Source organism: Haliaeetus leucocephalus, unplaced genomic scaffold (genome assembly GCF_000737465.1).
Source record: "Haliaeetus leucocephalus isolate CR32 unplaced genomic scaffold, Haliaeetus_leucocephalus-4.0 Scaffold184, whole genome shotgun sequence".
NCBI classification, from domain to species: domain Eukaryota; kingdom Metazoa; phylum Chordata; class Aves; order Accipitriformes; family Accipitridae; genus Haliaeetus; species Haliaeetus leucocephalus.
In genome coordinates this window covers 11176822-11201984 of record NW_010972620.1, presented here as the reverse complement: position 1 = coordinate 11201984, position 25163 = coordinate 11176822, and the positions used below count along the sequence as shown (strand labels likewise).

The 25163-nt window shown below is 50.9% G+C and overlaps 1 protein-coding gene across 1 annotated transcript in view; it reads left to right on the top strand.

Moving 5' to 3' along the window:
- HPSE2 (heparanase 2 (inactive)) overlaps positions 1–25163 on the top strand; it is a 112813-nt gene that overhangs the window by 70971 nt on the left and 16679 nt on the right. Inside the window, exons 4-7 of the mRNA XM_010564879.1 lie at positions 2906–3079; positions 3664–3835; positions 14514–14561; positions 23287–23380. Of these exons, the coding sequence (XP_010563181.1) occupies positions 2906–3079; positions 3664–3835; positions 14514–14561; positions 23287–23380 (488 nt within the window). The remainder of the gene's footprint in view (positions 1–2905; positions 3080–3663; positions 3836–14513; positions 14562–23286; positions 23381–25163) is intronic.

The following is a 25163-nucleotide window of genomic DNA, read 5'->3' as shown; positions in this document are numbered from 1 at the left end:
GAGGGGTCAGACATGCTCTTTAACCACTAATAGTTGGGCATCTTGGGCAAACTGGTCATCAAGGCTCTGCTAGAGTCACTGGAGAGACTGGTGCTTCCAGGTTCACACTATGCCAAGACAGCTGCCAAGGATGAAGGAGATAAGTGGACTTGATACCTGATACTCTTGATACCAAGAGTGCCTGTATTAACAATCGGATTTGATGGAGAGGTAGGTTTATTAGTAGTTTTCTGCTTTGTGGCCTCTTTGCAGTCTGCAGGTAGGTTTGTGTGCTGGGAGACCACTGGCAACATGCAGGAGCAACCCTCAGACATCTGTGTGTTTCTCCTAGCTCTCTCCCGTGATCACTGAGGTTTCCAGCTTGGAAAGTCATGGCAGAACATGAAATACACGTGGCATCTCTGTGTCCAGGCGCACGGAAACAAAATAAGTGTCATGGGTAAAATAAAATTTCACAGTGGCAGGCCCTGCACTGGGATTAACAGACGGCTTGTTTCCTCCGGTGGATGCATGGAAAATCAATTCCCAGACCTCTGCAGAGGCTCCTAAACATGAACCAAATCCCCTCCTGTAATACTTAAGAACTACAACTGTTTTGTGCCAGCAAAAAGGTTTCATTTCTAGCAGGGGAACTGCAGGTAACACCTTTTTGCTATCTTCATGTTGTCATTTAGGTGTCTATCTTATCCTCTTTATAGGAGTCTCATCTCAAGTGCAGCTTTTTGCCTGGAGGTCTGAAGTAATTGAGTATTAAGTAACTGTATCTGTCTCTAATTCACTAAACATCCAGAAAAACAGCTAATGTGCCTGAACCAGTGGGATGAATACATTAGATTAATCTAATTCAGCTACTTTTCACTCAAACAACCAGTAGCATTTAGAAAAAGGTTGTGAAAGGGATTAGGAATTTCTTTTCCACATTTTTCCTTTCTTTTCCTTTCCATGACTTTGCTGCATTCCATTAAATGTTAGCTATTCGGTCAGCTGAATAACAAAAGTAAAACATTACTTTTAAAATAAGTTTGTTCTTCTCAGACCTCAGAGCTGGATCCATATTCACAGAGGCTTTCAGTGACCAGGAAAGGCAACAAAATAAATGCAGACATACAGGCTGTGAGGAGTTTATCCTGACTGGAGCGAGCAGCTCCCGGCTGTCACCACCTCACTTGCACCTTGGTCAGGCAGTGCGGGTACAGGAGTCTTGGATCATCACCCCTGGGCTTAGAGCAATTCCCTGAGCATGCAGTCACCTCCTCTCATCCCTTCATCTGCCTTGGCCATGGTGGTGCATGCTATCAGCTTAGTACCATGGCAAGTCCGATGTATGTATCCTCCACTCCTATATACCCTTTTTCACTGTAAATGTGTAAAAAGACCCAGAGCAGGCTGCCTAGACCCTTCAGTTTAACAGCAAATTACTGGTAGCTGCTCTCACTGTGCGTATTTCTTACTGCAGTTCAGTCTAGATCAGGGTTACCTCACTTTCTGGAGAGACGATCATGTGCAGTCATGTCAAAAGCCTTAAAAACCATCAAGGTATAAGACCTAAATGACTGCTTTGCTGCCCGCAAGCCCTGCTCTCCTGTCAGTAGTTTGCTTCAGCGTGATTTGTTCTTGACACATTCCTGTGGCTGTTGATCATCTCCTTATATTTTGTAAGTGCTGACAAGCAGCTTGATTATTTGTCCAAGTATTTTTCTGGGACCTGAAGCCGGTCTGCCTACTCCGTAAATCCCCAGCGCCTCCTTCCCCTCTTCTGAAAGCGGAGCCCTCAGTCTGCCCTCCCCAGCCCCCTGGAACCTCCCCATCCCTGGTGGCTCCTCAAAGTTAAGTGGTTGCATCTCTGAGGCTGCTTCAGGAAGCTCGCCGAGTGTCCTGGGATGCAGTTCAACAGGCAGGGATGATTAAAAACACCACAGTTATCTAATTACTCTCTCACCAAATCTCCTTGCTGTCGTGTGAGTTCGTATCCTGCTAACACTGGCATTAACTTCGTCAGGCATTTGATCGCTTTTGAGTTTTTAGGCAAGATTGAAACAAAAAAAGGCATTAAGCGTTTTGGGTCTCCCAGCAGCGCCCTGTGTTAATGTCACTCCTCCCTGAATAGTGGGTCAGCTCTTTTTTTTGGTCTCTCCTGCTGCTGCTGGCTGGTGCCCCACTGCTCATCAAGGCTACAGTACCGCAGGGACAATGCCAGCTGGGGAGTTTTGGGGCCAGCAGGTAGGACACGAATCCTGCAAAGATGCCGGCATCCCAGGAGGGCCACCCCAGCAGCAGGGCTTGGGCAGGCTGCCACCAGGCAGGGAGCCCTCCTTTCTCCCCAAGCTCAAGGGGTGGCATGAAGCTCCTCTCTCTGTGTGCAGAGCAGAGGTTAGCCAGGTGCGTGGTACACACCTTGGGGGCTCTACTTGATTATTGCTGGGGCTTGGTTACTGCACAGGGGGCTGTGGGAGCTGAATGCAGGCTGTGGTGGCGTGTGGGAGAGGTGGCTGTGAACTGGCAGCCCTGGGCAGTGATTTCCTCCTCTGCTTCCCAGGCACAGCAGGGATCTGCTCTGAAAAAGATGCAAGGCAGGATAAGCACAGGAAAGGCTGAACTTTCCTTGCCAAGAACAAATGAAAAGAGATGTTATAAAGTCACTTGTCTCCGGTAACATGGCCCCTAGCTCTGACATGGTGGTGGAGGGCATCCAAGTTTCTTGCTGGAAGGAGATGAGCCCACACCTGGTATCCTATCCTGGTTTCAAAGGTCAGGTGCATTTCTGCGGTTACAGATGTCATGGGCATGGCATTTGACCCTGGCTCATCCTACACAGAAGGCAAGGTCTGATGGACAGCAGGATCATTTGAACCTCCCTGGAACTAGCTTTCATTTGAATTACAAACTGTTTTTTGTTTCTTCCCAGCCAGGTCTCTAGACAAACTCTATAACTTTGCTGACTGCTCTGGCCTTCACCTGATCTTTGCACTGAATGCTTTGCGCCGAAATCCCAACAACTCCTGGAACAGCTCCAATGCCCTCAGCCTGCTGAAGTACAGTGCCAGCAAAAAGTACAACATCTCCTGGGAGCTGGGCAACGGTGAGTGTGGGAACAGGAGAGCCACAGGAATGGAGCTCGCTGTAGCAGAAAGGTATTCCCTTTTGGAAGAAGATATTTGCAGATCCCAGGATGCTTTGCCAATGTAGTTTCAGAGGGAATTAAAGGCCCCTGCTATAAGGCAGCACCATCTCGAAGATGGACCTGGCATGTGTTAGCACCTTAGCTGGATGTTTCCATCAGTTGGTATTAAGCACATGAAACGTTTCTGCCCTGGCTGCTGGGCACAGCCAGCCCTGGGGTGGCCAGAGCAGCAGCTGTATGGACTGGTATGGTGGCTGCCGTGCCAGGGGAAGTGGGGGGAGCCTAAGGGGACAGGAGCATGACACCAAGGTGCAGGTCCTTCACCCAGCACACAGCAAAAGGGGTACGGGAGGAGATGTGGCACATAAGAGCAAGTGATGGCCCTCATCCACTTCTCAGAGGTTCCTTCTGCTGCTCCACAGAGCAGACAGGCAGCTCTGCGGAGCTCAGGCTGTGCGACAGCGTGAGCTGTGTGTCTCTCCGGAAGCATGGATGAAGGAGCAGAGCTGGCAAGCCTTGCTTGTCTATTTTTATTTTCCCAGAACCCAATAACTATCGGACACTGATCGGCCGCTCGGTGAACGGCAGCCAGCTGGGGAAGGACTACATCCAGCTGAGAAGCCTGCTGCAGCTTATCCGCACTTATTCCAGAGCAAACCTCTATGGGCCGAACATTGGGAGGCCCAGAAAGAACGTCATCACTCTCCTGGAAGGGTAAGTGATGTTGCTTTGATCAAGAAGAGATCAGAAACCCCTCCTGAGACTGATGCCCTTTGCAGCAGGTAGACTTGCTCTTTGGCTTCCCGATGTCCAACAGCTGCCAGGACAGCGAGGCTCTGTGTGGCTCAGCCACTGCAGTACCAGGGGCTTGGGGACATGGTCGTCTGTGCTGCTAAACTTCTGCAGAAGTTCCGGGTGGGATTTTGGGCTGGGCTGATTAACACTTTCCCAAGCGTTCCCAGCATTTCCCAATTATAGGCAGACTGACGTGCCCACGTTGTTGGGATGTGAAGATAACACAGTGGTGTGGATGTAGGGTCCTGCATGCCTGTGGGCTGCAGGGCCAGGAGGTGGGTCCTGGCACCAATTACCAGTGTAGATGTTGTCTCAGAGTCCTCCTGGACAAATTGCTTTGCTCTTCCCATTTGGTGACTTCTCCCTGTGCTTTCTCCATCCGTGCAGAGGAAGAACCTGTAGCAACTTTCTTCACCGGCCAAGCCCTCTGCTCCCTCCTAGGAGAACTGGCATGTCTCTAGTTTGGGGAGGCCAGAGGTGGAGAAGGAATGGTGACAGTGAGGGACGCAGACACCTGGAGGTGACATTGGACAGCTACAGGAACCAGGGAGGTGTGGGAGCCTGCTGGCAGCAGGAATTGGGACTGTGCTGCTCCAAGACCGTGCAGCAGAGGGGAAATTCCCTGTAGGACTGTAAACAGAAACTCCAGTGCAGAGGGCTGGGCAGGGGGAGGTGTGGAAGGGACTCTGCTGGGAGCAAAGCTGGGTCTAGCATTCATTAACATCTGCATGAATGATCTGGCAGAAACAATAAACAGCACACTGATGCAGTCCCTGGCGAGGCGGGGAGGGAGCCAGGGCCAGATTCTCAGCTCTGCTGCAGCAGCACAAAGAGACCATAAAGCTGGTTGAACCAGCTGCGACGCCAGCATCCCTCCCACTGACGAAAGTGGGGAAGCAGCCCCTGCTCCCACCCCATGGCTGCTGCCGATGTCGCGTGAGCGCATCGCTTGCCGGAGCCCCCACGTTCGGTATGGCGCGGTGAAAGTGGTGCAGGGGGAGTTACAAGATGTTGTAGTAGCCTTGATCAGCAGGAAATCTATTAGCGCCAGGAGGAGCGGGCTGAGTAAGAAAAACAACAGGGATGAGAGCCAAGAAGCTCTCAGAGAAAGGGAAGTCCTACTGCTGCGTTTGCCCTTCGTGCGCCGCAGCCGAGTCCCAGGGAAGAGGGGTCGGAAGAGCCGAGTCGCACGGCCAGGGTGGTCTGGCGGCTCTGCGTTGCTGGAGCTGCGCTTTGATTGACGGCAACCTCGGGAGCGAGGCTGTAGCGTACAATCTGATGGAGAGGGTGGTAGAAACACCATCTTGAATGAAAAGGAAGGTAGGTAAGAGCTAGGGTTTGAACAGCCCTGGTGACGGGATGGTGGGGGCTCTCCAGCCCCCCACACTGGTCTGAAAGAGCTGTAATGAGCATGCCTGCTCTCCAAGCTATATGCTGTTTCTCTGCTGCCATCCCCACCTGCCAGGGTGACCCTGGTCCGCAGGCACTCAAAGTCATTTCTCTCTCCCATGGAGAAACCTTGTGTCCTGCACTCCAAACCCTGGTGTCTGCAGCTCATGGCGAGCAGCACGTGCCTGCATGGCCTTACAGCCCATGGGGTCCTGTGAGAAAAGGGCTGTTTGTCTTTCCACATAAAGACCCCATTATTACCAGACAGGGCGTAAAGAAGAGGAACAAGTCTGATTACACAACGACAAAGAGCTAAATGCTCATTTGCAGTATTTGGAAATGGAGTTGCAAAAGGACAAACAAATAAACCCCAACGCCTAAGCTGCTTGACAGTGTGAGCTTTATTCCCAGCAGCTCCCTGAGGTCTCTTCAGTACTCTTAGTTAGCGCTACTGAGAGCTCTGCCTTCTGCAGGAGCATTGCAGAACTGGTCAATGGGATGTGGCTCAGAGTGTGCCTGGGGCTGTCACAGCCAGGACATGCCTCTCGGGATCCTGAATGAGCCCCACACAGTCAGCAAGCAGGAGCAAGGAGAAGGAATTTAGGAAGGTGCTCTCAATGGCAAGCCTGCTGTCTGCCTTGCTGGACCACCGTGAGTGGTCTATGTAGCGCTCACAATTGGATGAAGGTTCCAGAGTGAGTAAAGCGTGTGCAGTTAATAGTCCTGATGATGCAAAATCTGCAAAGTTTTTCTCTTATTTTAAAAAACATGAAGAACAGCAGAAGTCAACCAGGTAGGAAGAGATATGCCAAGTGGGAGATTATGACTCAAGTGTTAAGTAAGGCTAGAGGGGAGAGATGAGACACCCCACAGCAGAACACAGGATGGGTGGATTAGTCTGCCAGGCAAACAGTGCCCTGTGACACAAAGTGAGGAAGTGGGTTTTGGTGGGGAAAATCATGGAAATGAGCTGAAGTGGGAGATGAGAGCTCAGAGATGCCCAGGGAAAGCTTCTAGACTTACCTGAGGTCCTGAAACACTCAGGGAAAAGTCTCATTGTGAAGTATTACCTAAAATTACATTTTCCTGTTGCACGCTCTGCGTTCCAAACATTGTAGTCTATTGTTTAACTGTTATCTCAGGCAACCAAGCCAAACTTATTCTTTATGTTTAAACCTTGTCCTGCAGTAATGGCAGTATCAACATGAATTGGGCATTGCTCTCTGCCGTGCACCAGGCTCTGTCTGTCTCAATGATGGGAGATGGACACCTCCAGGGCTGTTCTGACCCAATCCTAGGGCCTGTCCTCCAGGACAGGGTGGGACTGAACCCCTCCTGGGGTGCCACTTTTCTCTGGGGTCTCCTAGACAGGCTAGATGATGAGCACAGATCAGGCGCCTGAAGGTTTGCAGCACGCAGGGGTGTGCGCACGCTGTCCCGCTGCAAAGGCTGCCCTTAGGCAGGTGACAGTGAGCTGTGCTGGGTGGAACCTATGCGCTTTCTGATGATGTAGGTAGGCTATGGTGAGGGGAGGAGACCCCTGCCTGAAATGCAGCAGCAGGGGCTTTGCACACCCTTCACTGCCGAGTTATTGCTCCTGAGCTCTTGCACCACCCTGCATGGTGCAATGGCTCAGAGCAGCCACAGAGCCCATCAGTGTGTCTCTGGGCTGGCAAGTAAGGACGGGCTCTGCAGTGATGGAGCATTGCTCTGATGGCTGGGGCCTGCTGTGCGGGAGGCTAGAAATGGTGTCTTGTGAATGCACAGGTGCAAGAGGGAATTTCTCCAGACACAACCAACAGTTGAGTTTGATGAGGTGTTAATTAGACTATTCATGCAGCCTGAGCTGTTGGAGAGCAGACCACGTTAGCTACCTACTGCGTCTGCCGGGTACAGGAATCCCAGAACTGCTCAGAATTTGCTTAGGGAAAAAAATTGTGGGATTCTAAGGAATTAACATAGATTTTAACAGCAGATCAGGAATCAGACACGAAGGTTAATGCATGGCTGAATCACACATTCAGTGCTGGAAGAGAAGAAACATGAGGGATAGCTATTAGGAAGAAGAGATGCTAACACATGTTAAAGCCCAGAACATTTGGTACAAAACTTAGGCCGGCATGTCTGGGCAGATTTGGCTAGGGGCTCTCCTAACCTGTTGTTCCTCAGCTGGTGTAGTCTAGTTTTTGCCACTGGACACTCACAAGCGTTGGGAAGTTACCTCCACCGTGTTGGGAGCTGCAGTGCCATGAGGATAAGCACCGGCAGGCACTTGTGTCCGCACTAGGCTGGCTGTTGTTGATGCTCTGGTTGTTTTGGGTCCTGAGCCTGCTGAAGTCACCAGAGAAGTGAAAATCTTTCTTGTCTGGAGCTACAGCCTTTCCCTACCTCCTCATCCCCCAGCTCTCAGAGCCACCAGACCTGCTGCATCCTTGGCTTTCTGTCTGCCTTCTTTCCAGCCTCCTTGGCCCCTCTTTGCTACGGCTGTCACCATTGCACATCCACCCTCTGGTCAAGAGCCACAGCACCTCTGGCCAGGTGGCAGCAGCAGGCAAGAAAGCTCCCACATGTCAGTCCTCACCTTGCAAGGCACAAGAGTTTCTCATCCTTCATGATTTTACTGCCTCTTACTCCTGGTTTGTAGTTCCTGTGGAGCGTTAACCACCCGTCTGGGTCACTTTGGTTCCTTTTGGTGACGATGTCATTCCACAGTGCTCTGAAAGGAGCCCATAAATGCGAGGAAGCACATCTGTCACTGGTGATGAAATCCTTCCTCCCTGCCAACTATGGACATGGCAGGGTCGGGAGCGGGCATGGAGATGATGTCTTGATTATCTGTGGGCAGCCCAGGTAAGGGTCAGGTTAAAAACTGTCCCAATGCTCAGCCCTCCTCCCTGCATCCACAAATCAACCCCAAGCCCAGGTTCCGGTGTTGGTGCTTATGTGGTAGAGAGAGGCGTTAGCTTATAACTCCTGAAATGGCACAGGCTGTACACTTACGGTCCAACACAACCAGAGGCCAAAGCAAAATCAAGGTGCTAAAAATGGGAGAGTCTTTGGTAGTATTTTTATGATGACTGCTCATGCCTTGTGTCCGTGCTGTCACGAGAGCGAAGAGGGCTGTGACTGTCAGAGCAGGTCAGCACACATCAGTCAGTCCAGGCATTGCTTTTTATCTGTGACTTGTTCTGGAGTAGCAGCCAAAGACAGTGTATGGACAGAGCTTGTTTGTTTAAATTCAAGTAGGGAAGAAAAACAAGGAGAGCCTGGAGTAGATGGTATCTGGCAGAGGGAAAGACTCTGGGTGGGTTTCAGGAATATATGTAGGTCTTTGTCCTGTCCTTGACAAGGACTCCTGCCCTGTTCGACACAGGGGACTTGCAAGCACTGCATTTTTTAGAAGCTCTGTTTTGGCTGTTTGACTTTCTTTAAAAAGTACATCCTTGCTGTATTGGTCTAAGGCTCTTTGGTGATGCTGCAGAGGCAAGCGTGTCTCAGTCAGCAGAGCCAGAAGCTGCACCCTTATGCAAGCTACCACAAGGCTGGTGCCACAGACTGTACCAGGACACTGAATAGGTCCAGAGCAAGAATTTTGTGAAAAAAATCAAGCCACAAGACAAGCAACATTAAACTAATGATACAAAGGGAGGAGGAGGTCACTGCAGCATGAACTCAAGCTCTGGTAGCATTGAACTTATGAGTGAATCCATTCATAAATACATTGAAATGAGGTGTGAAGGATGTAATGAGGCATGTTGCAGTTGGTTGTATAGCAGGGTCAAGGATCTGAGATATAAGCAAAGGCTTTAACTATTGCTCTTTCAGGAGGAAAGGGTTAAGACAGTTGTTGTTGCTGAAACTTGATCTGGATGGCTGGAATGCCAAAATCACAGTCACCTGTACAGGAAGAACAAAATGGGTAAGAAAAGACATGGGTGAGGTTATGCCACTGCATAAGTATACAGTGTACCTTCATTCTGATTGCTATCTACAATCTTAGTCATTTTATCTCAGAGAAGATGTAATAGAACCAGGAGGGTTACAGAGAGAGGAGCTGAGGATGTGTGGAGGTATATGTCTTCATGTGAGAAGAGATTAAATAGGCTGTGCCTTTTCAGCTCAGAAGACAGACAGCTCAGAGGGAGCGTTATTGAGGCCCATAAGCCTGTGAATGGGGTGTTTTTTCCACAGTGCAGAAAGTAGTTTGGAAGGAAGCTTTGGAAAGAAGGAGGAAGATTTTTCACATGGTATGCAATGGCATTGTAGAAGTCATTGTCACAGGGTATTGTGGAGGCCAGAGGTGTGTGTTCAGAAAGAGACTGGACAAATCAATGTTGGGAAAAAGCATCAGTGGTAATGCAACGTCATGGTCCACATGCAACCTCCGGAGTCCCTGGAGTGCAGATTACCAAGGCTGGGTGGGGCAGCCTGGGACATAAAGACCTCTTTGCTAGAAGGCTTGTGCAGTTCTACAGTGGATCAGGTTGGTTGAAGAAAAGTGATGCTGAGCAGATAGAGAATACAATATAGCAGCAGAATTATATGTAGTCCCCACGAGACTCTGCTCCCCAGAGTGAAATCCATGTCTGAAATCTGGCACTGCAGGTCAAAGTCTTTGCAGCTGGTGGCATGAGTTGGGTCTAGTACCTGTCTCTGCTGCTGCAGGTATTTGATTGTGCTACTGGAACCTGAAGAAGTTAGTAAGTGAAGCCTGTGCCTGAGTCCCCCTCACCAACCAATTCAGACACAAGGTAAAGCTATTTCTACCCATCACTGTTGCCTCAAAGGGCAGATATTTGCCACCCAGCTCTAGGGATCCACCACGGTACCACAGGCAGGCCAGTGTTGTTCCTACATTTGGGGCTTGGGGGGGTCAGTTTGTGAAGTCCAGCACCCAGGAGTCAGACGATGATACTAAACCACCTGGGAGCCTGTGCAGTGGTAACTTGTCTCCTTGTGCAGCTGCATTCTTTGTTACAGGGTCACTTTTAAAAATTATTTAAAGGATGACAATCTGCAGTTACCTGCATGGGAAAGAGATTTCCAAATGCAGATGGCTCTTTAATGTATCAGGAATAAGCCTAGGATGTTCCAGTGGCTGGAAGCTGGAGCAAGACACATTCAGATGAGAAATAAATACTTGGAGGCTAATTAACCATGGGAGCAATTTGCTTAAGGTTGCACTAGGTGCTCCATGACTGGCAAGTATTGAATCAGGACAGGAGATCTACTTCAGAGACGTGCCCACACTCAAGTGGAAGTTGCTGTCCTGGGAGATGTGGCTATGGGAGATGCTCTGGGAGAGGTCAGATTTGAGCCATGGTTTCACAATATAGAGTTTTGGTGTCAATACCATCTTGTGGTGTTGCAGCCCCCCTGCCCCACTCTCCCACAGCTCATTCCTGACCTGTGAGGTGCTGTCCCACCTTGTGCCAGTATTACCATTTCTGGGACAGAGCTGTGAACTGTTTGGGTGACTGAGCAATGTTAAATTACATTTTTCTCAGTGCTTATTTAAAAACAAGCTTGAGCCTCAGTTCTAGCTCAATGCAGGGCCTCACAAGTAGTAATGCTGGCACGGGATGCTGGCACACAGGCAGCTGCAAGGGTAAGGGGATGGACATATCCGAGCTCAGTGTCTTTGTCTCATCCTCACATCACATATCACAAACTCCCTGCCTGAGGCTCCTGTTCCTCCATGCACCTCTGACATGTTCTGCTTTCTCCCCTAGAGATGCTGCCCCAGCAGATTTTGAGGACTTTTACATTTGCCCAGGTTTCTGATATGTGGAGGTCCAGCCAGAGATACTGCACAGGCATGTCCTGGGGCTGCCACCCATCTGAATTACGGGGCATCGCTACAGTAGTCGCCCACATTGCCTGCACAGCGTGAACTGAGCTTGTCCCACTGCTCCTGGGGGCGATTTACTACACATGCGCTGCGCAGTCAATTGGTGCTCACAGAGAAAGCCCAATGTGTAGGAAAATGGCAGATTTACTGCGCCGGTCCAGCCCATCTGTGCAGCACATGTGCAGGGATCTGAGCCCTCCCGGAAGCGTCTGGTTTGCTCTGCCTGCGCCACGCTGCACACATGGACATCACGCAGTCCAGGAAATCCCAGATAAAAATGTGCCAGCGCTGGTCATTTGGACTGTATGGATCTTCACTGGCCTCAAAATCCGTGGTCTGAGCAGCACAGGTGCTACAGGAATAAAAGGATTAGTAACATCTGTATTCCTAAACCAAAGATATTCAGATACCTGTGCATCACTGCATCTCCACCTGCCCTGGGCTTTCATCTCTTGCTCATGCACTACCTCTTGTTGGCTGTTGAGCTGCTCTAGGCTCCCTTTGGAGGGTAGAAACCCTTGCCCAGGTCATCTGGGTTGCTCCAGGCACAACTCCATCATTAAGGCAGGACTTGAAGTTTTACCGGGAACTTTTGAACTTCATCCTGCAAAAATCTGAATAAAAGGAAAATAAATAAAAAAAGAAAGAAAAACAGCCATGGAAAGCAAAATTTGAGCTAGATATGCATCTTCTATGGTAAAATTTGAAAATGACCAAAACGAACCCATTTATTTCACTCTTATGGAGACAGAAGAGGAACACTAAGCAAGCCAGGGCCTTTTCTGTCCTGCTTTTGGTCTGCACTGCACTGCCTGAGTGTGCCTGTGTCCTAGAACAAAATTTTCTCAGGAGTTTTTTAACAACAGGCCATTGGGCTTCCTAGAGTTGTGGGAGATGGGACAGATGGATGTCCTGCTTCTGCTGCTCCAGAGATGCTGGAGGTTATACCAAGGGTTTGCTTTGCTTTTCAGTCCCTGCTTGAAGACCTCTGTAGTGGGTGTGTTTGCAGCAGGGCTGTAGGCACTGTGGAATTGGCAAGGAAAACTGGAGAGCTTCATCCTCTGAGCTTTGTCTGCTCATGGGTTTGGACTGTGAGTGGAGAGTGCCAAGCTAAGCCTGAAGAGGTGATTTAGTAACGTTCAAGATGGCTTATTTTGTGGCCCGAACATAAAGCATTTGAGATTAAAAAGCAAGTAGGGCTAATCTTCAAACCCAGTTGCAATATATTGATCTTCAAACTCCATATAGATTGTGTTCATAATTTCAGTTTAGAGTTCATTAGTACACTCTTATACACTTCATGCATTACATCTTAGGCAGCAGTCCCTGTACTGAGCATTTAAAACCTGGGAGTCGGGTTTCTTGATCCTTTGGGCATATTTCTGCACATTTAGTTTTGTAGAACAGCAGCCTCTCTGTAGCAACATTTGCAAAATCCCCTTTTTGCCAGATGACTGGTGTGAGTTGTGGGCAGCTCGCACCTCTCCCTCTGACTGCACTGGGGCTGGTCCAGCTGGTCTCCTCTCCCTGCTCAGCTGGGGAGGGACTGTCCCCAAACCATCGCCCTGGCACTGGTCTCCCGGGCCTGACCCTCAAGAGAGATGTAAAAGCATTTCTGAAAGGCGAGCCTGGGAACTGAAGCTCACAGCACTGCTAGGCAGCAGAATCAGGGGTGCATCAGTGCTACGGAGTTTTACAGCATGTTATTGTTTTTCCATTTCTAATTGTATCTCTTCCCTCTCTGTCTGCAGGGATTTATTACTGCTGCCTTTGCCAGTGTCCTCTTATGCTTCACAGGGTCCAGCTGCCCTTTTGTCCCAGTCTATAATTGACCATCGTCATTAATTTAAAGTCAGAATGATTGTTTCCGAGCTATATTTAGCCTGAAGCTTGCTGCTCTTGTTTCAGACCTGATTAGAGGCTCGTGTGCTGGAAAGCTTGCTGCTCATCCCTGCCATGACAACTAGTCTGATAAAAGGTCTCCTCTCTCCTCACAAACCTTCCCTTTCCTTCCCCACCCTCAGTCATGGGGCTGTCTTGGGGGAGTCAGGGTCGCAGGACTTGGTGCCACTCATCCCTGTGTCCCGGTGGAGTCAGGAGAGCTGTGTGACTCCTGTTGTGTTCCCGGGATCCCTGTGCATCAGGAGCAGCCCGAGACAATATAGCATTGGTTTCTTTCTCATCGCATTCACTTGCTCAAGCCAATGTCACCTGTCATGTACAGACATTATCACTTCCCAAATGCATCAGCTACACAGTGCACGTTACGCTACTGAACAGAAAAGCGTGCCTGTCTGGTTTGTGTGTGCCTTTATGTGTTTTCATATCTGTGGCCCTAAGCATAAGATTATAGTAACTGCTTGGGCTTCCTTATGGGAGCCGCAGTTTCCCAAGGTGCAGTTTGGATTGCTGGATCAGGGAGCCAGGGAGGGAACCTCTTGGATGGCAGCAAGCCTGTGCTAGAGGCTGCTGCTGTGGTGGTTGCATATGGTCCCCAAGATGAGGAATTGCTTTGGTTTTGGCATCAGCAGTGTAAGCAGATACACCTGTGTAGCCTCAAGTCTGACTCAAAGAGGAGCTGTCTGGAAGAACTGTATTTTCTTTAAGATAGTTGGGTCACAAGCCATCAGGAGACTAATACATATATTTAACTCACTGTAACCTTGTGCATGGAAGTGCTGTCGTTAGTCATAGGAATCAGACAAACCAAAAGTGCACCCAGGTCAGAATCCCATCAGTTTGCTAACAGCCAATGCCAAAGAAAGAGCATCAAAAAAAGGGAAGCAAATAGCAGTATTTGTCCAGCCTTTCCTCCCATACTCCAATGTTCAGGGGCTTCCTGAGCTGGAGGTGGCATCTTTGCATCTAATAGCTTTGCTGGTTTTTATTTCCATTTTCTTCCATTTTTGCAGTCCTTGCTTGAATCCAGGCAAGGAGTGCCTCAGCTTAAATACATGTGGGGTGAAGAAGTGTGTCCTTCTAAGATGGGCATTTAAAATTTTTTCTTTAATTGCTATTGAGAGTTGTTGCAGTCATAGAACTAAGTACACACCCCATGATCTTGTTCCTGAAATGCTGTTGTGCTCTGAAAGCTCTCCCTACCTGTCCCAAAATGATGCTCAGAGCTCTGCTGCCAGTTGGGTTTCACTCCGTTATTCTCAGCTGTGCTTGCTACAAGCATTTGTATTATGTATAATTTATTCCTTCCATTTGAGGATGCAAAGGTTTCATTAGAAAGGGTCTGTGAGTGTCGTGACCGCCTTTGGTATCCCGTGAGGTAGGATGGGCATCGGTTGTTTTAGGATTTCCCCTGTGACAACATTGGGATTATATGGTTTCTTCCTCTGTTTCCTATAGGTTCATGAAAGTGGCTGGCAGCACGGTGGATGCTGTTACCTGGCAACAGTAGGTATTCACCATTCCTTCTACTTTCCAACACTAATTGCAGTGATCAGACGACGCTGGGAGCAGAGCTGATGTGCTTTCTGGGTGTGAAAGGGGGCAGACTTGTGACAGCCACCTCCTCTGTCCTCCTGCTGTGTTTAAATAGGTGAAGGAGCCTCTGCCCCTCCTTCTGGAGCCTCTCGAACAAATACAGGAGGGGATGGATTAACCTTTACCACTGCAGCTGAGGCAGAGGCTAAAAATACCACTGCCTGCATGCCTGGCCTGCCTGATTGCTGGAAACAAAGCCCTGTGCTGGACCGCTGAGTCCCTGGAGGCAGCTGGGAGGACAGGTAGCTCCAGTGGTGGCCAGGGTGGGGATGACAAGGAAGAAAAAGCCACGTGTGACAGATGTATGGGACTATCTGAAAGCCCTTTTCCTTTCACCCCAGTCACTGTCTCTCCACAATCTCTGGCCTGAAGCTAAACTGGTTTGGCCCAGAGGAGGGAGAGGCAGCTTAGTCCAATGGTAAATGCATAATGTCCCGGTCCCCACTCTATTTTGTAAGGGTCTCAGATGTCCATAGACATGCTGCTGCCCTACACTGCAGTTGGAGCTCTAGGAGCACATGTCAATGGAAAGGGGGTGAACATCCAAGATCCAAGCCCAGCTGGGGCTGCCACAGAGATGCTAATACCTGATTTTCTTTGTGGTTCCTGCAAGTGCTGCAGTTCAGAAGAACAAAGCAAGCTCTGAGCTGTAGCACTGAGTGTGACAAGCACCAAGTGGAGTGAAAGGTTTTCTTTTCTGGGGGAAAATCCATAAACACCTTTTTCCTCCTCCTATTTCCAACTGCCCCAGTTTGCACACTGTGACCAGAGGTAGGGTCCAGAGCAGGCTGTGGCTCTCTGTAGTGGGAGTGCAAATACCAGTGGAAAGGAGAGGCAGTCTGCAAGCACAGCGGCAACCACCAAAATTGATAGAAAAAGGGGTTGTGGGGCAGGCAGGACTCTCTCCTGCCACAGAAAGGACACATTTCAGAGACAGGCATACACTGGAGCAAAAAACATGGTGATACTCCCCTGTTCCCAGAAAAAGTGGATTAGTTCTGACCCTGGGTTAAACTTCCCATGTGGGGCACTGGCCTTGAGCACGGGAGCCAGGGGCTCAGGTCCAAGGTGGGCTTGTGTGTGCTGCTCACGGGGCTTGTTCCCCAAGTTGGTCCTTCACAGCGACCCTTCATGGGGTGCTCAGGTTGCTTTGCTGAAGTGTAGCAGTGTGGTTTGTAAAGCCCATATTGAGACCTGCTCTTAAAAAGAGTTCACTGGGTTTTAAGACATGAGGTTTTCTTGCAAGTGTACCCACACTCTCTCACACAGTCTCTGTGTTGGTGTGTTAACCTTGAAGTCTCCTGCAGAAGCAACTGTTGGCATCTTGGGGTGGTTTATAGCACCAGGCATGACCAGCATCCAGCAAAGTCCCGTTCCTCAGGGAGCTTAGCTTGCCTCGCTGTGCCACAGTATTACTTGCTTGGGTGTTTCGGTCCTGGGGCTTCCCTGCCAGGCAGCAGCAGCTTGCTGCGATGGGGGCAGTGGGGTAGCAGAGCATTTGGAGTGGGATTTGTGTTACAGGCTCATGCTGTGCAATGATGATCTATGTCTCAGCTGGGAGTTCGCTTTTTATGATTACACGATGTGCTGATCACATTTACTTAGTCCAGGAATTTGCTTTCTGCAATGGGGCTTGATGACTGGGCCAAGCCCTTGGATGAGTTGAAGGAACAAACTTCCAGGCTTCAGATGTAGAGTTTCATCCTGGTGTGCAGGGAATCTGCCCACACGGCTGCTTTGAAACCTTTTCCTATAGGATCAGTGCAAAGTGCTTGGCAGCTCTGGTGCTGAGCAGCCGTGCTGAAGCAGCAACCTGCGGCAGGAGGGCTGGTGGAGCTCCCCGCCAGGGTCAGCGGAGCTGAGATGCTGCTTGCTGACCCATTTCCACTGCAGTGTAGGAGCTGCTTCTCCCCCAGCCCGGGTTTGCAGCTCTGGAGATTGCACCCACATGCATTTGCGAGGACTGGCAATGGCCACAGCTCTGAGCTGGGCTTCTGTACTGTTTATGAATAAATGTCAAAACAGTGTCTCATCCCTCTGCTCCAAACAGCAAAACAAAACAAAACAAGTTCCTTTGTATCCAAGACGAAAATTGCTAGCAGGAAACTAAACTGCTGTCTAACTTCAAGTATGAATATTTCTGTTCCAAACCCTAACGTTCTCCCGGGATATTGGTTATAAATTTGTCAAATCTGTTATTCTTTTGAAAAGACTGTGCTTGATCCAGAAAGGGAATTGAGAAGGGAATACATTGCAGGGATCCCTTTTCTCTGTGTGAAAGCAGAATATATCTGAAATATATCTGACAGAAAAGTGACACTGGTTGGAAATAAGCAGCTCGCCAGCCTTTCTGAGTATGGTTTCACTTACATATGTAACTCAGCATGAGTGCCTCCCTCTTCAGAAGTAATGTGTTGCTGGAGAGGGATGTGTGAATGGCTTCAAAACACTCAGGGAATTTCCACTAAAGGAGGGTGTGGCAGGTGGGACTGACAGTGGCTCTGAGAGTTTTGGCTTTTCCCTGGTAATTTAGTTTGTTATGTTTGGTTGTGAGTAAATGCTCAGTTTACTGCAGACCCCCTCAGCCTTTGGATGAGGGCTTCCACTGCTCAGGAGCCTCCCCACAGCCATCTCTTTGCTCCATGCTGGCATCCTCACACATGGTGAAGATTCATCGCCCACTTAAACCTGCAGCTGTGCCCAGTTCCATCCCTGGGCGTGCTCTCTGTCTGTACAGCTGGTTTTCCATCCAAAGTCTTGTGTACAGCTCCAAGTTTGGCATATTTAATGGGCAAATCCTTATACAATGCTGCCTCTGAAGCACAAACCCCTATTACTTACAGGGAAAGTAAATGTTTGCATCTTTAAAGCCACTGGACATCTATCCCTGTGGCTCCTTGGAGAATGCCATGTTATCTTTCAAGATGGAAAGTCACTTGCCCTATGTAGCAAATCAGAGATGCCAGGCACACGGGCATGTGTGAGGTGCTGCTTAAAATGCTTTTGCTGGGCTTGGTTTGGGTGACATCTCTTCCAGCTTAGACATGTTGAGTGTGCAGGTGGAGATGCTCATGAGGCAGTAGCAGGGGGCAGATTTCCCAAAGGTGCCGGGGGAAAGTTGCCCAGTGTGCACGCACACACCAAAGTATATACCAAGGGTATGTATTTGGGCTCGCATGAGCCTGCTGCGAGTGTTCAGAGCACAGTGTCTTCGGAGGTCATGCCTGGAGGAAGGGGTTGCATGAAGGAATCACTGGCCCATCTCCACTGGTAAATAAACCTGGTGAGGGCACGGCTTTGCCCACTGGCTTGCCGTCCTCTGCACTGTCTGAGGGAGGGCACAGTCCCTGGCAGCATCGTGGCCCTGGCCACCAGCATGGTCCCAGGCGATGCCAGGGCATGGCTGGGGAGATGGCATAGGCAAGAGATGGCTCCCGCCGGCGGAACTGACAGAGGCACCTTGTCTGGGGGCAGAGAAAGGCATGGTGTGAGTTGTGCCTTTAGGGCCAGAGAGCAGCCCCCAGTCATTCTTCTTTATCAATTATTAGTTGACAGGAGGTGGGCAGCACCTCTCCCCTGTGCCCACTGGTCATTACCTGGGGGGAGCAGGTCGCATCCCGCCTCTCCTCTCCGGGGGGAGCAGTGGGGCTGCCCTGTGTCCTGTGCTGCAGACGGGCTCTGCCCACTCCTCGGGAAGATGCTCAGGGATCAGGGACGCCTCCATCTGCAGAGGTGTCTCAGTTTCACAGCTGTAGTGGCGGTGGGGTGTCACACTGATGGTGGGGATCTGCCCCGCTCGACAGTCCTGGTAGGCGGGTGCCCTAATTCCTAGCAGACTCTCCCCATAGCAGCAGGCAACAAAGTAGATCCGGAAATTCCTGAGCTTTGGGAAGTCGACTTTAATGTAATTAACTGCAACAGAAGAAGAGGTCAGATAATAGGGGCAAAGGTTTCTCTTTAAAATGAAAGAGGAGGTAAATGAAACCAGCTGCCCAGGAGCCAGTGCACTGCCTTCATTAAACATGGGATGATGCTCATGGTCCCACACAGCGAATTGTGGATCTTTCCAGAAAACCGTTTTAAAGGCAGCACAAGACCTGGAGGTGACAGGATAGAGACATGTAGCCAGCCCCAGGTTCACATAAATGTCCTGGTGCCTGGCACTGTCCTTCTCTGGGAGGCACTGGGGAGCTCTGTGCATCCTGGCCTTGCAGCCTGCCCAAGAACAAGGGCATTTCTGACTGGCAGCTGTGCTCAGCCCTGCCTCAATACTGTTCCCAGCTCATGTCTTTGTGTCTCAAGTCTGATGCTACAGTTCCAGCCAGGGATGGGGGCCAGGAATTGGGGTGGTGCATTTCCTAGCACTGGCACAAATCCCTGCCCAGCCCTTGGCCAAGTCCTCCCCCTGTGCCGTGCTCTGGTTTGGCCACCTCCAGAGTCATACAGTCACATCTCCCTTTGCAAAGTGCACTGATCCTATCCTGGGTTTCTAGGGCATATTCAAATGGGGTTTTTAGAAATGGGGTAATGCAAACAGAAGGGAGAGAACTGGCCTTAGCTTTGTGTAGTATAATAGGGCACCCAAACTGGCTGTACGTGGCCTCTCCTCTTGAGATGCATGACTCATCTAGGATTTAGTTGCTAGAGCCCTCTTTTCCTTGGCTGGCTCCTCTCATGTTCCTGCAGATTGTCTGTCTACAGAGATAGTGGCATCAAACTGGGGAACACGAATCAGCTCTGCATGTAATTGCCCTCATCTATTCTCTCCTGTATTATGAGAAATGGCATGATCTGTGCCCACGGCGGGCAGGCTGATATCTCCTAGGCTTTGAGGCCAACTCTGGTGCTGCATCATACCCAGAGCCCACTGGAAGATCTGCCAGCCTGTGCTGGAGACAAATAGCTTGTCCATGACCTACATGTCCTCTGCCTCTGCAGAGCTGTAGCTGCCAGAGACCCCTGCCCATGCTGGGAAGGGTCTGCCCGTTTGTCTCCTTTGGCAGGAGACCTCGCCGGCACCAGGAGAGGAGGACGTGGATGCTGCGGCCCCCGGGGCTGGCTCGGTCTGGCTGCCTGTGCACCGTGCTGCTGCCTAGGGAGGTACTTGTCAGTGCTGGAGCTCTCTGCAGCTGCTGCTGGCTTTTTTGGAGGTTGGAGAGTTGCGACTGTTCAGGTTTTTTGGTTTTTTTTTTAAAGTCAAGTGCACTGAGTCATTGTAAATATCAGCAAAGCTGCAGCCTTTGCTCCTGGGAATAATCCACGCCTAACGAGCGCTTCTCCTGCTTTAAAGGCCTGTCAGTTGTTTGCATTTTGCAGATTTCTATACTGCCTCTACTGACAGTTAAAGTTCTCAGAAAGAAGTGCCCTCATCTCAATGACAAAGCCTATAGCTGGAAACAGCTCACCCATTCCTGAGTAGCCTGGCACCAGCGAAGACCTCAGTGCCTCTCTCTTCCTCACAAGCCTTATGCAACTGGTGCCATTTTCCCTCTTTCGCAGTCTGGGAAGGTTGAAAGTACCTGTTGGAGTCCAATAACTTTCCAGGCAGATTTGCAAGAGATCCTTGCCTACCTTACAGAAGCTTGTAATTGTCTTCATGCTCTGCTTAAACACCCAAAGCTGAGGTGCTCCCCTCCTCGCTCCCCCAGGAGACATGCTACCAACAAGATTTCCTGATACTGAAGCAGGTGGTTTTTTCCTTTCATTCCTCTACCAGTCCCCATTTCTCTGGGTTGTTAATGCAGGTGTCAAAAAAATGTGACTGTGGCATTGTCCCGGGGCATTTCTCTTCCCTGCAGGGTCTCGGCTGTGCTCAGCACAGCAGCACCTTCCCAGGCTGCCCCCTCCGCGCTGTCCCTGGGAGGGCACAGCCTCCTCTGGGGCTGCTCCTGGAGAGATGTTCCTCTCCCTTGGCAGCGGAGCTGTAAGTCAGAGCACACCTTGTGCTTGAAGGAGATGATGAGGAGGTGCAAGCCTGCCTTTGCTCTCCAAAGGGTTTATTCTGGGCTCTGGGACCATATTGGCTTGCACAGACAAGCTGAACCCTGCAGAAAGCCTGCTGTGTTGGAGGGGCCATACGCAGGCTGAGTTCTCTCTAACTCCATCTTTTCCCAGTCAGTGCAACCTTCTTTTTATGGCCTTTCAGCCAGTTTTCGGTCCAGGTGATGGGGTTTTTAGTCCACAGCAGTCTGAAAAAATCATTTCTGTTTAGTTCTTAAGTGCTGTGCTAAAATCCAAACATCTGCCATCCCCAGAGTCCATTGCTTTGTAATTCTGTCTTAAAAAGTAATCTCTGTAAACCCCACCACTGCCTGCTGCTTACAGATCTGCTCTCCTCCCAGCAGCCAGTGGTTCGATAGTGTATAACTGATCAGAACGATTTTGAACACTTCCTAAGTCCCCCCCGGAGATAATCTCTGCCCTTAGCACCTTCCATTTGCCACGGACATACAGAAATGCCTCTTGCCTCCTTCCCTGGGTTACACAACATTGGAGTGAAATTGGGGTGTGACTGGCATGATCTTGTGCTTTGCTGGGGACACAGCTGGGACTGCATGGCTGGGGGAGGGTTGACGGAGGAGGTTCTTGTTTAATACATTTGCAAGTTGAGCCTGTAATGCATTTCTGTTCTGGGACAGTTAGTGCTGGTGTTGTTCCCCCTTCACCACAGCCCTGCACAGCTCCAAGCCCTGCACAGCTCCAAGTGCATTTACTCTGTTACCTGGGTAGTGACTTGGAGCAGTGAGACACAAAAATCCTCTCTGAGCACTCGTGCATGTTGCACGTGTGCCGGGTGCTCTAGCTGAGGATGAGTTAGTCCACGTCATCCTTTGGGGATGCTCCTGCATTCCAGCACCCAAGTGAAGCAGCCACTATGGCTGCTACAGCTGCTCACTGGTGCGGATGAGATGCATGTTACGGAGAAAGCCCTGGAAAGGTGACTCCGCCTTTCTTCAGACCCCAGGTCTTCAGCCCGTTATGCATCCCAGCACCCATGGCTGCACTGAAGTCTGTGGAGAGGGAGAAGGGTCTGTGTAACTCTGGTGAATGCCGAGTGGACGTGGCTCCAGTGAGGGATGGGATGCAATGGCTGAGCCCTGCCAGCCTCCACCAGAGATGCTGTAATTCTCTTGCAAAACCTATTTATCAGCTAAATGGCTGTCCCAGGGGTAGGCCAGTGCATGCTGCAGCAGACGTCCTGGTGTCCATGCAAGGCTGGGAGGAGCCTCTGGGAGATGTGCAAGGGCTGCCACTGCTCCTTGCATGGGGGCAGAGGTGCCAGCCCCAGACACTTCCTCAGGAGGAGCCAGTTGGGATTACCTCCAGCCACAGGGTATTTGCACTCCAGGACAGACTACTTCACCTTATGTCCTGGAGCCAGGAGATGGTATTGTGGCATTTCAGAGCCTTCCTCTCACACTCAGAGACAGATGATTCACATCATGATTGGCAGCACTATAGCTGTGTTTTATATAAGCAAGCACATGGAGAGCAGGAATCAGCCCTCTGTATGGGAAACGCTCCCTGGCATTCCCAGGGCAGAATGGATTTCTGTGAGAGCAGGATTTCCCCTGCAGGTAATGGCCACGGCATTTCTTGTGTGGGAGGTACAGCTGTGGATTTTGCTGGAAGAGCGAGCAAGGAAGGTGCAGGGGTGCTGGGAGCAGGGCTCACTCTGGTGCCATAGGTCCTCAGCCCGTGTACCCCACAGTCGCTAATCCTTGCTCAGAAACACCATCAGGGCTTAGCCTGAAGCGTTGTTATTGCAGCAGGACATCCATGAGCAATTGTGATTCTCAGACCAGAAGAGGCTCTGTACAGTTGCCCCTGCAGACCAGCTATTGAATGGAGAGTGTCCCATAAAGCAGGCAGAGTGATGCAGTTATTCCCATGGCTGTGAGCACAGGCAGCATCCCCCATCCCCTCCTGAGGGTTTACTGCAGCAATTTCCAGTGTGTCTCAGAGGGTATTTGCTGCTCAGGACCCTTCTCCTCCCTGGTGTCTGTGTAGTGTCCTCCTGGGGCTAAGGAGCCCTTTGTTTCAGCCTTCAGATTTGCATCTTCTGTTTTGCCATCCCATAAAAGCAGTCTTTCCCATAGCAATGATGCTGGGCCCCGGACTGACTGGCTTATCTGCATTTTGAAAACAGTGTGTCTGTAAGATGGGGGACGGGTACAGATGGGTGAGCCAGGTGAGCAGAAGATCTCCCTGGTCGTGGACCCCAGGCGCTGCTATCACAGGCATCGTGTTGGAGGGTCTCTTTCCGTGGAGTCTCCGTGAGAACAGTGCAGAAGGTGCTGCAAAGCCTTTGTGGGTGGCATTTTGCTCCCAGCCTTTGGCGTTCTGCTCCCAGTGTTTCACCAGCAGTAAAGAAAGTGCAAAACTTCCCATGGTTTGTGCAGTGCAGCATGCTCTGCGTTCAGGGGGCGTCCACCTCACACCCTGTTTTGGAGACTGAAAGCACCTGCCAGACACGGGCACGGCCAGAGGGCCAGGGCAGAGCAGGGTGCAAGCAGGGACCCCCCCAGGAGCAGAGGAGGCTTCTTGGCATGGGGCAGCAGCAGGACGGGAGGACATGGTTTGGGGCAGAGCTGCTCCCAGCTGTCTGATCCTTGTCTTCTTATTTTCCTTCCAGTTACTACATTGATGGCCGAGTGGCCAAAGTGACGGACTTCCTGAAAACGCGCCTGTTAGACACGCTCTCTGACCAGATCAGGAAAATCCAGAAAGTGCGTGAGTGCAAAGGGTCTGCAAGGGACGAGGGGGCACTGTGGCCATGGTGCCCGACCTTGGCACAGCTGGTGGCTGGGGCTCTGGCCTCAGCACCGACGTGCTGCCAGGGAGCTGGTGTGGGGCAGGGATGGCAGGTGTCTGCTGGGGGTGGCTGTGCTCCCAGCCTAAATGCAGCCAGCCTTCACACAGGGGATGGGAGGAAAGACCAGGCAGCATGATGCCTGGCTCCGGGATGGGATGTGCAGCGCATTGGGAGGGAAGCGGCCGCAGGCTGCAGTGTGGCGTGGGCTGCACCAGTGTTCTGGGATGCAGGCTGGATGCACGGGGCAGGGGCAGACACTGCTGTGCAAAGCCTTTCTAAAGCAGCCGACTGGCTTGAGTCTCCCATCTGTCCATTCCTGAAGGGAGCAGCATGTAAGATGGGTATTCTCTGAAATTGGCTACCAAGAACAAGGAGAGAAGGGAGCAGCCAGGCAGTACCACGCTGTCCCAAACACAGCCAGTGCCGTGCCTGCTCAGGAAGGGACTCCTACTGCAACATCTTACCCCGCTTGCTCACAGCGCCTGAAAACGTTGCTTGCAAAGTTGTGACAGTTGCATTTCTGGGGTGATTTTCACTAGTGAAGAATCATGATCATTATGAACAACGGGTTTTTTTCCCTGATGATCATGTTTTGACTGTGTTATACAACCCAGCTGTTGCTGGCATGCTCTGTCAGAGCCCATTGGCTCTGCCTAGCTACTGCAGCCTGCAGCAAGCACTTCTCTCCCCAGTGGTTGGGGTGACCTGGCTTGCAACTCTAGCAGCTGGGTAGGGGACAGGGGCTTCGCAATGTCCCCCTGCTTTGGCTGATACAGGGGCCAGGGCTGTGACCGGCCCACTCAGCTGTCAGTTCCAGAAGAAATAAGGAACACCTAGTAAGTGGGGAAGGCTTAAGGGACTAGAGTAGATGTCTGTCTGTCCATCTTGTCTAGGTTTTCACACCATACCAGTCACCACAATGTCTTACTGTTGTAATTCCTGCAGGGAGAAACCATAGGATGAGTAAACAACTCAAAAGAGGCCCCGAGAAAGGGGATGTGAGGGTCGGCAGAGCAAAACTGGAGGAGAGGAGCCGCTCACTGAGTCCTCTGGCACAAGCTGGGAATCATCCGCGCACGCGGATGATCCTCCTGCTGCAGGCAGTCATGGCGGGGCAGCCAGCGGGATCAGCGCAGGGACAATCTTGTCTCTATTGTACTGGGGGTACAATACCCCACCAAAAGTGGTGGCACGTGTCCCACTTCTGCTGTGGGTCGAGAATCCACTGGGAAGGGAGCAGAACCCCATCCATCCCCAGACTAGAGGCAGCAAGGAGCTGCCCTCGGTGCGGGTTGGGGGAACCCTCGCACCCACAGGGCAGGATTTGGTCTGCGCAGGGCAGGGCTGGGGAAGGGCTCTCCCGGGAATGCCAGTGTGGCTGAGCAAAAGCACAGCGCTGGGTGCTAATAGCCTCCAGCTTGGCTTTGAGTCTGTGCATCCTGCCGGGGCTGATTAGAGCAGCTGGGCTTGTCCACTTCCCTGTTTTATTGCTTCCTCTCCGACAGGGGAAGGTGGCGGGCTTAGATAATTACAGGCAGGATGCCAACACCTCTGGGGCTTCAGTCAGGGATGTCGACTCTCACAGGCTGTGAGTGGGAGGCAGCCCAGAGCTGGCGTATTTAACATCTTTGAGGGATCCCAGTCCATCCAGCACATTCCAGCTCTCCTCACTAATGGGGCAGGATCCGTCAGGCTGC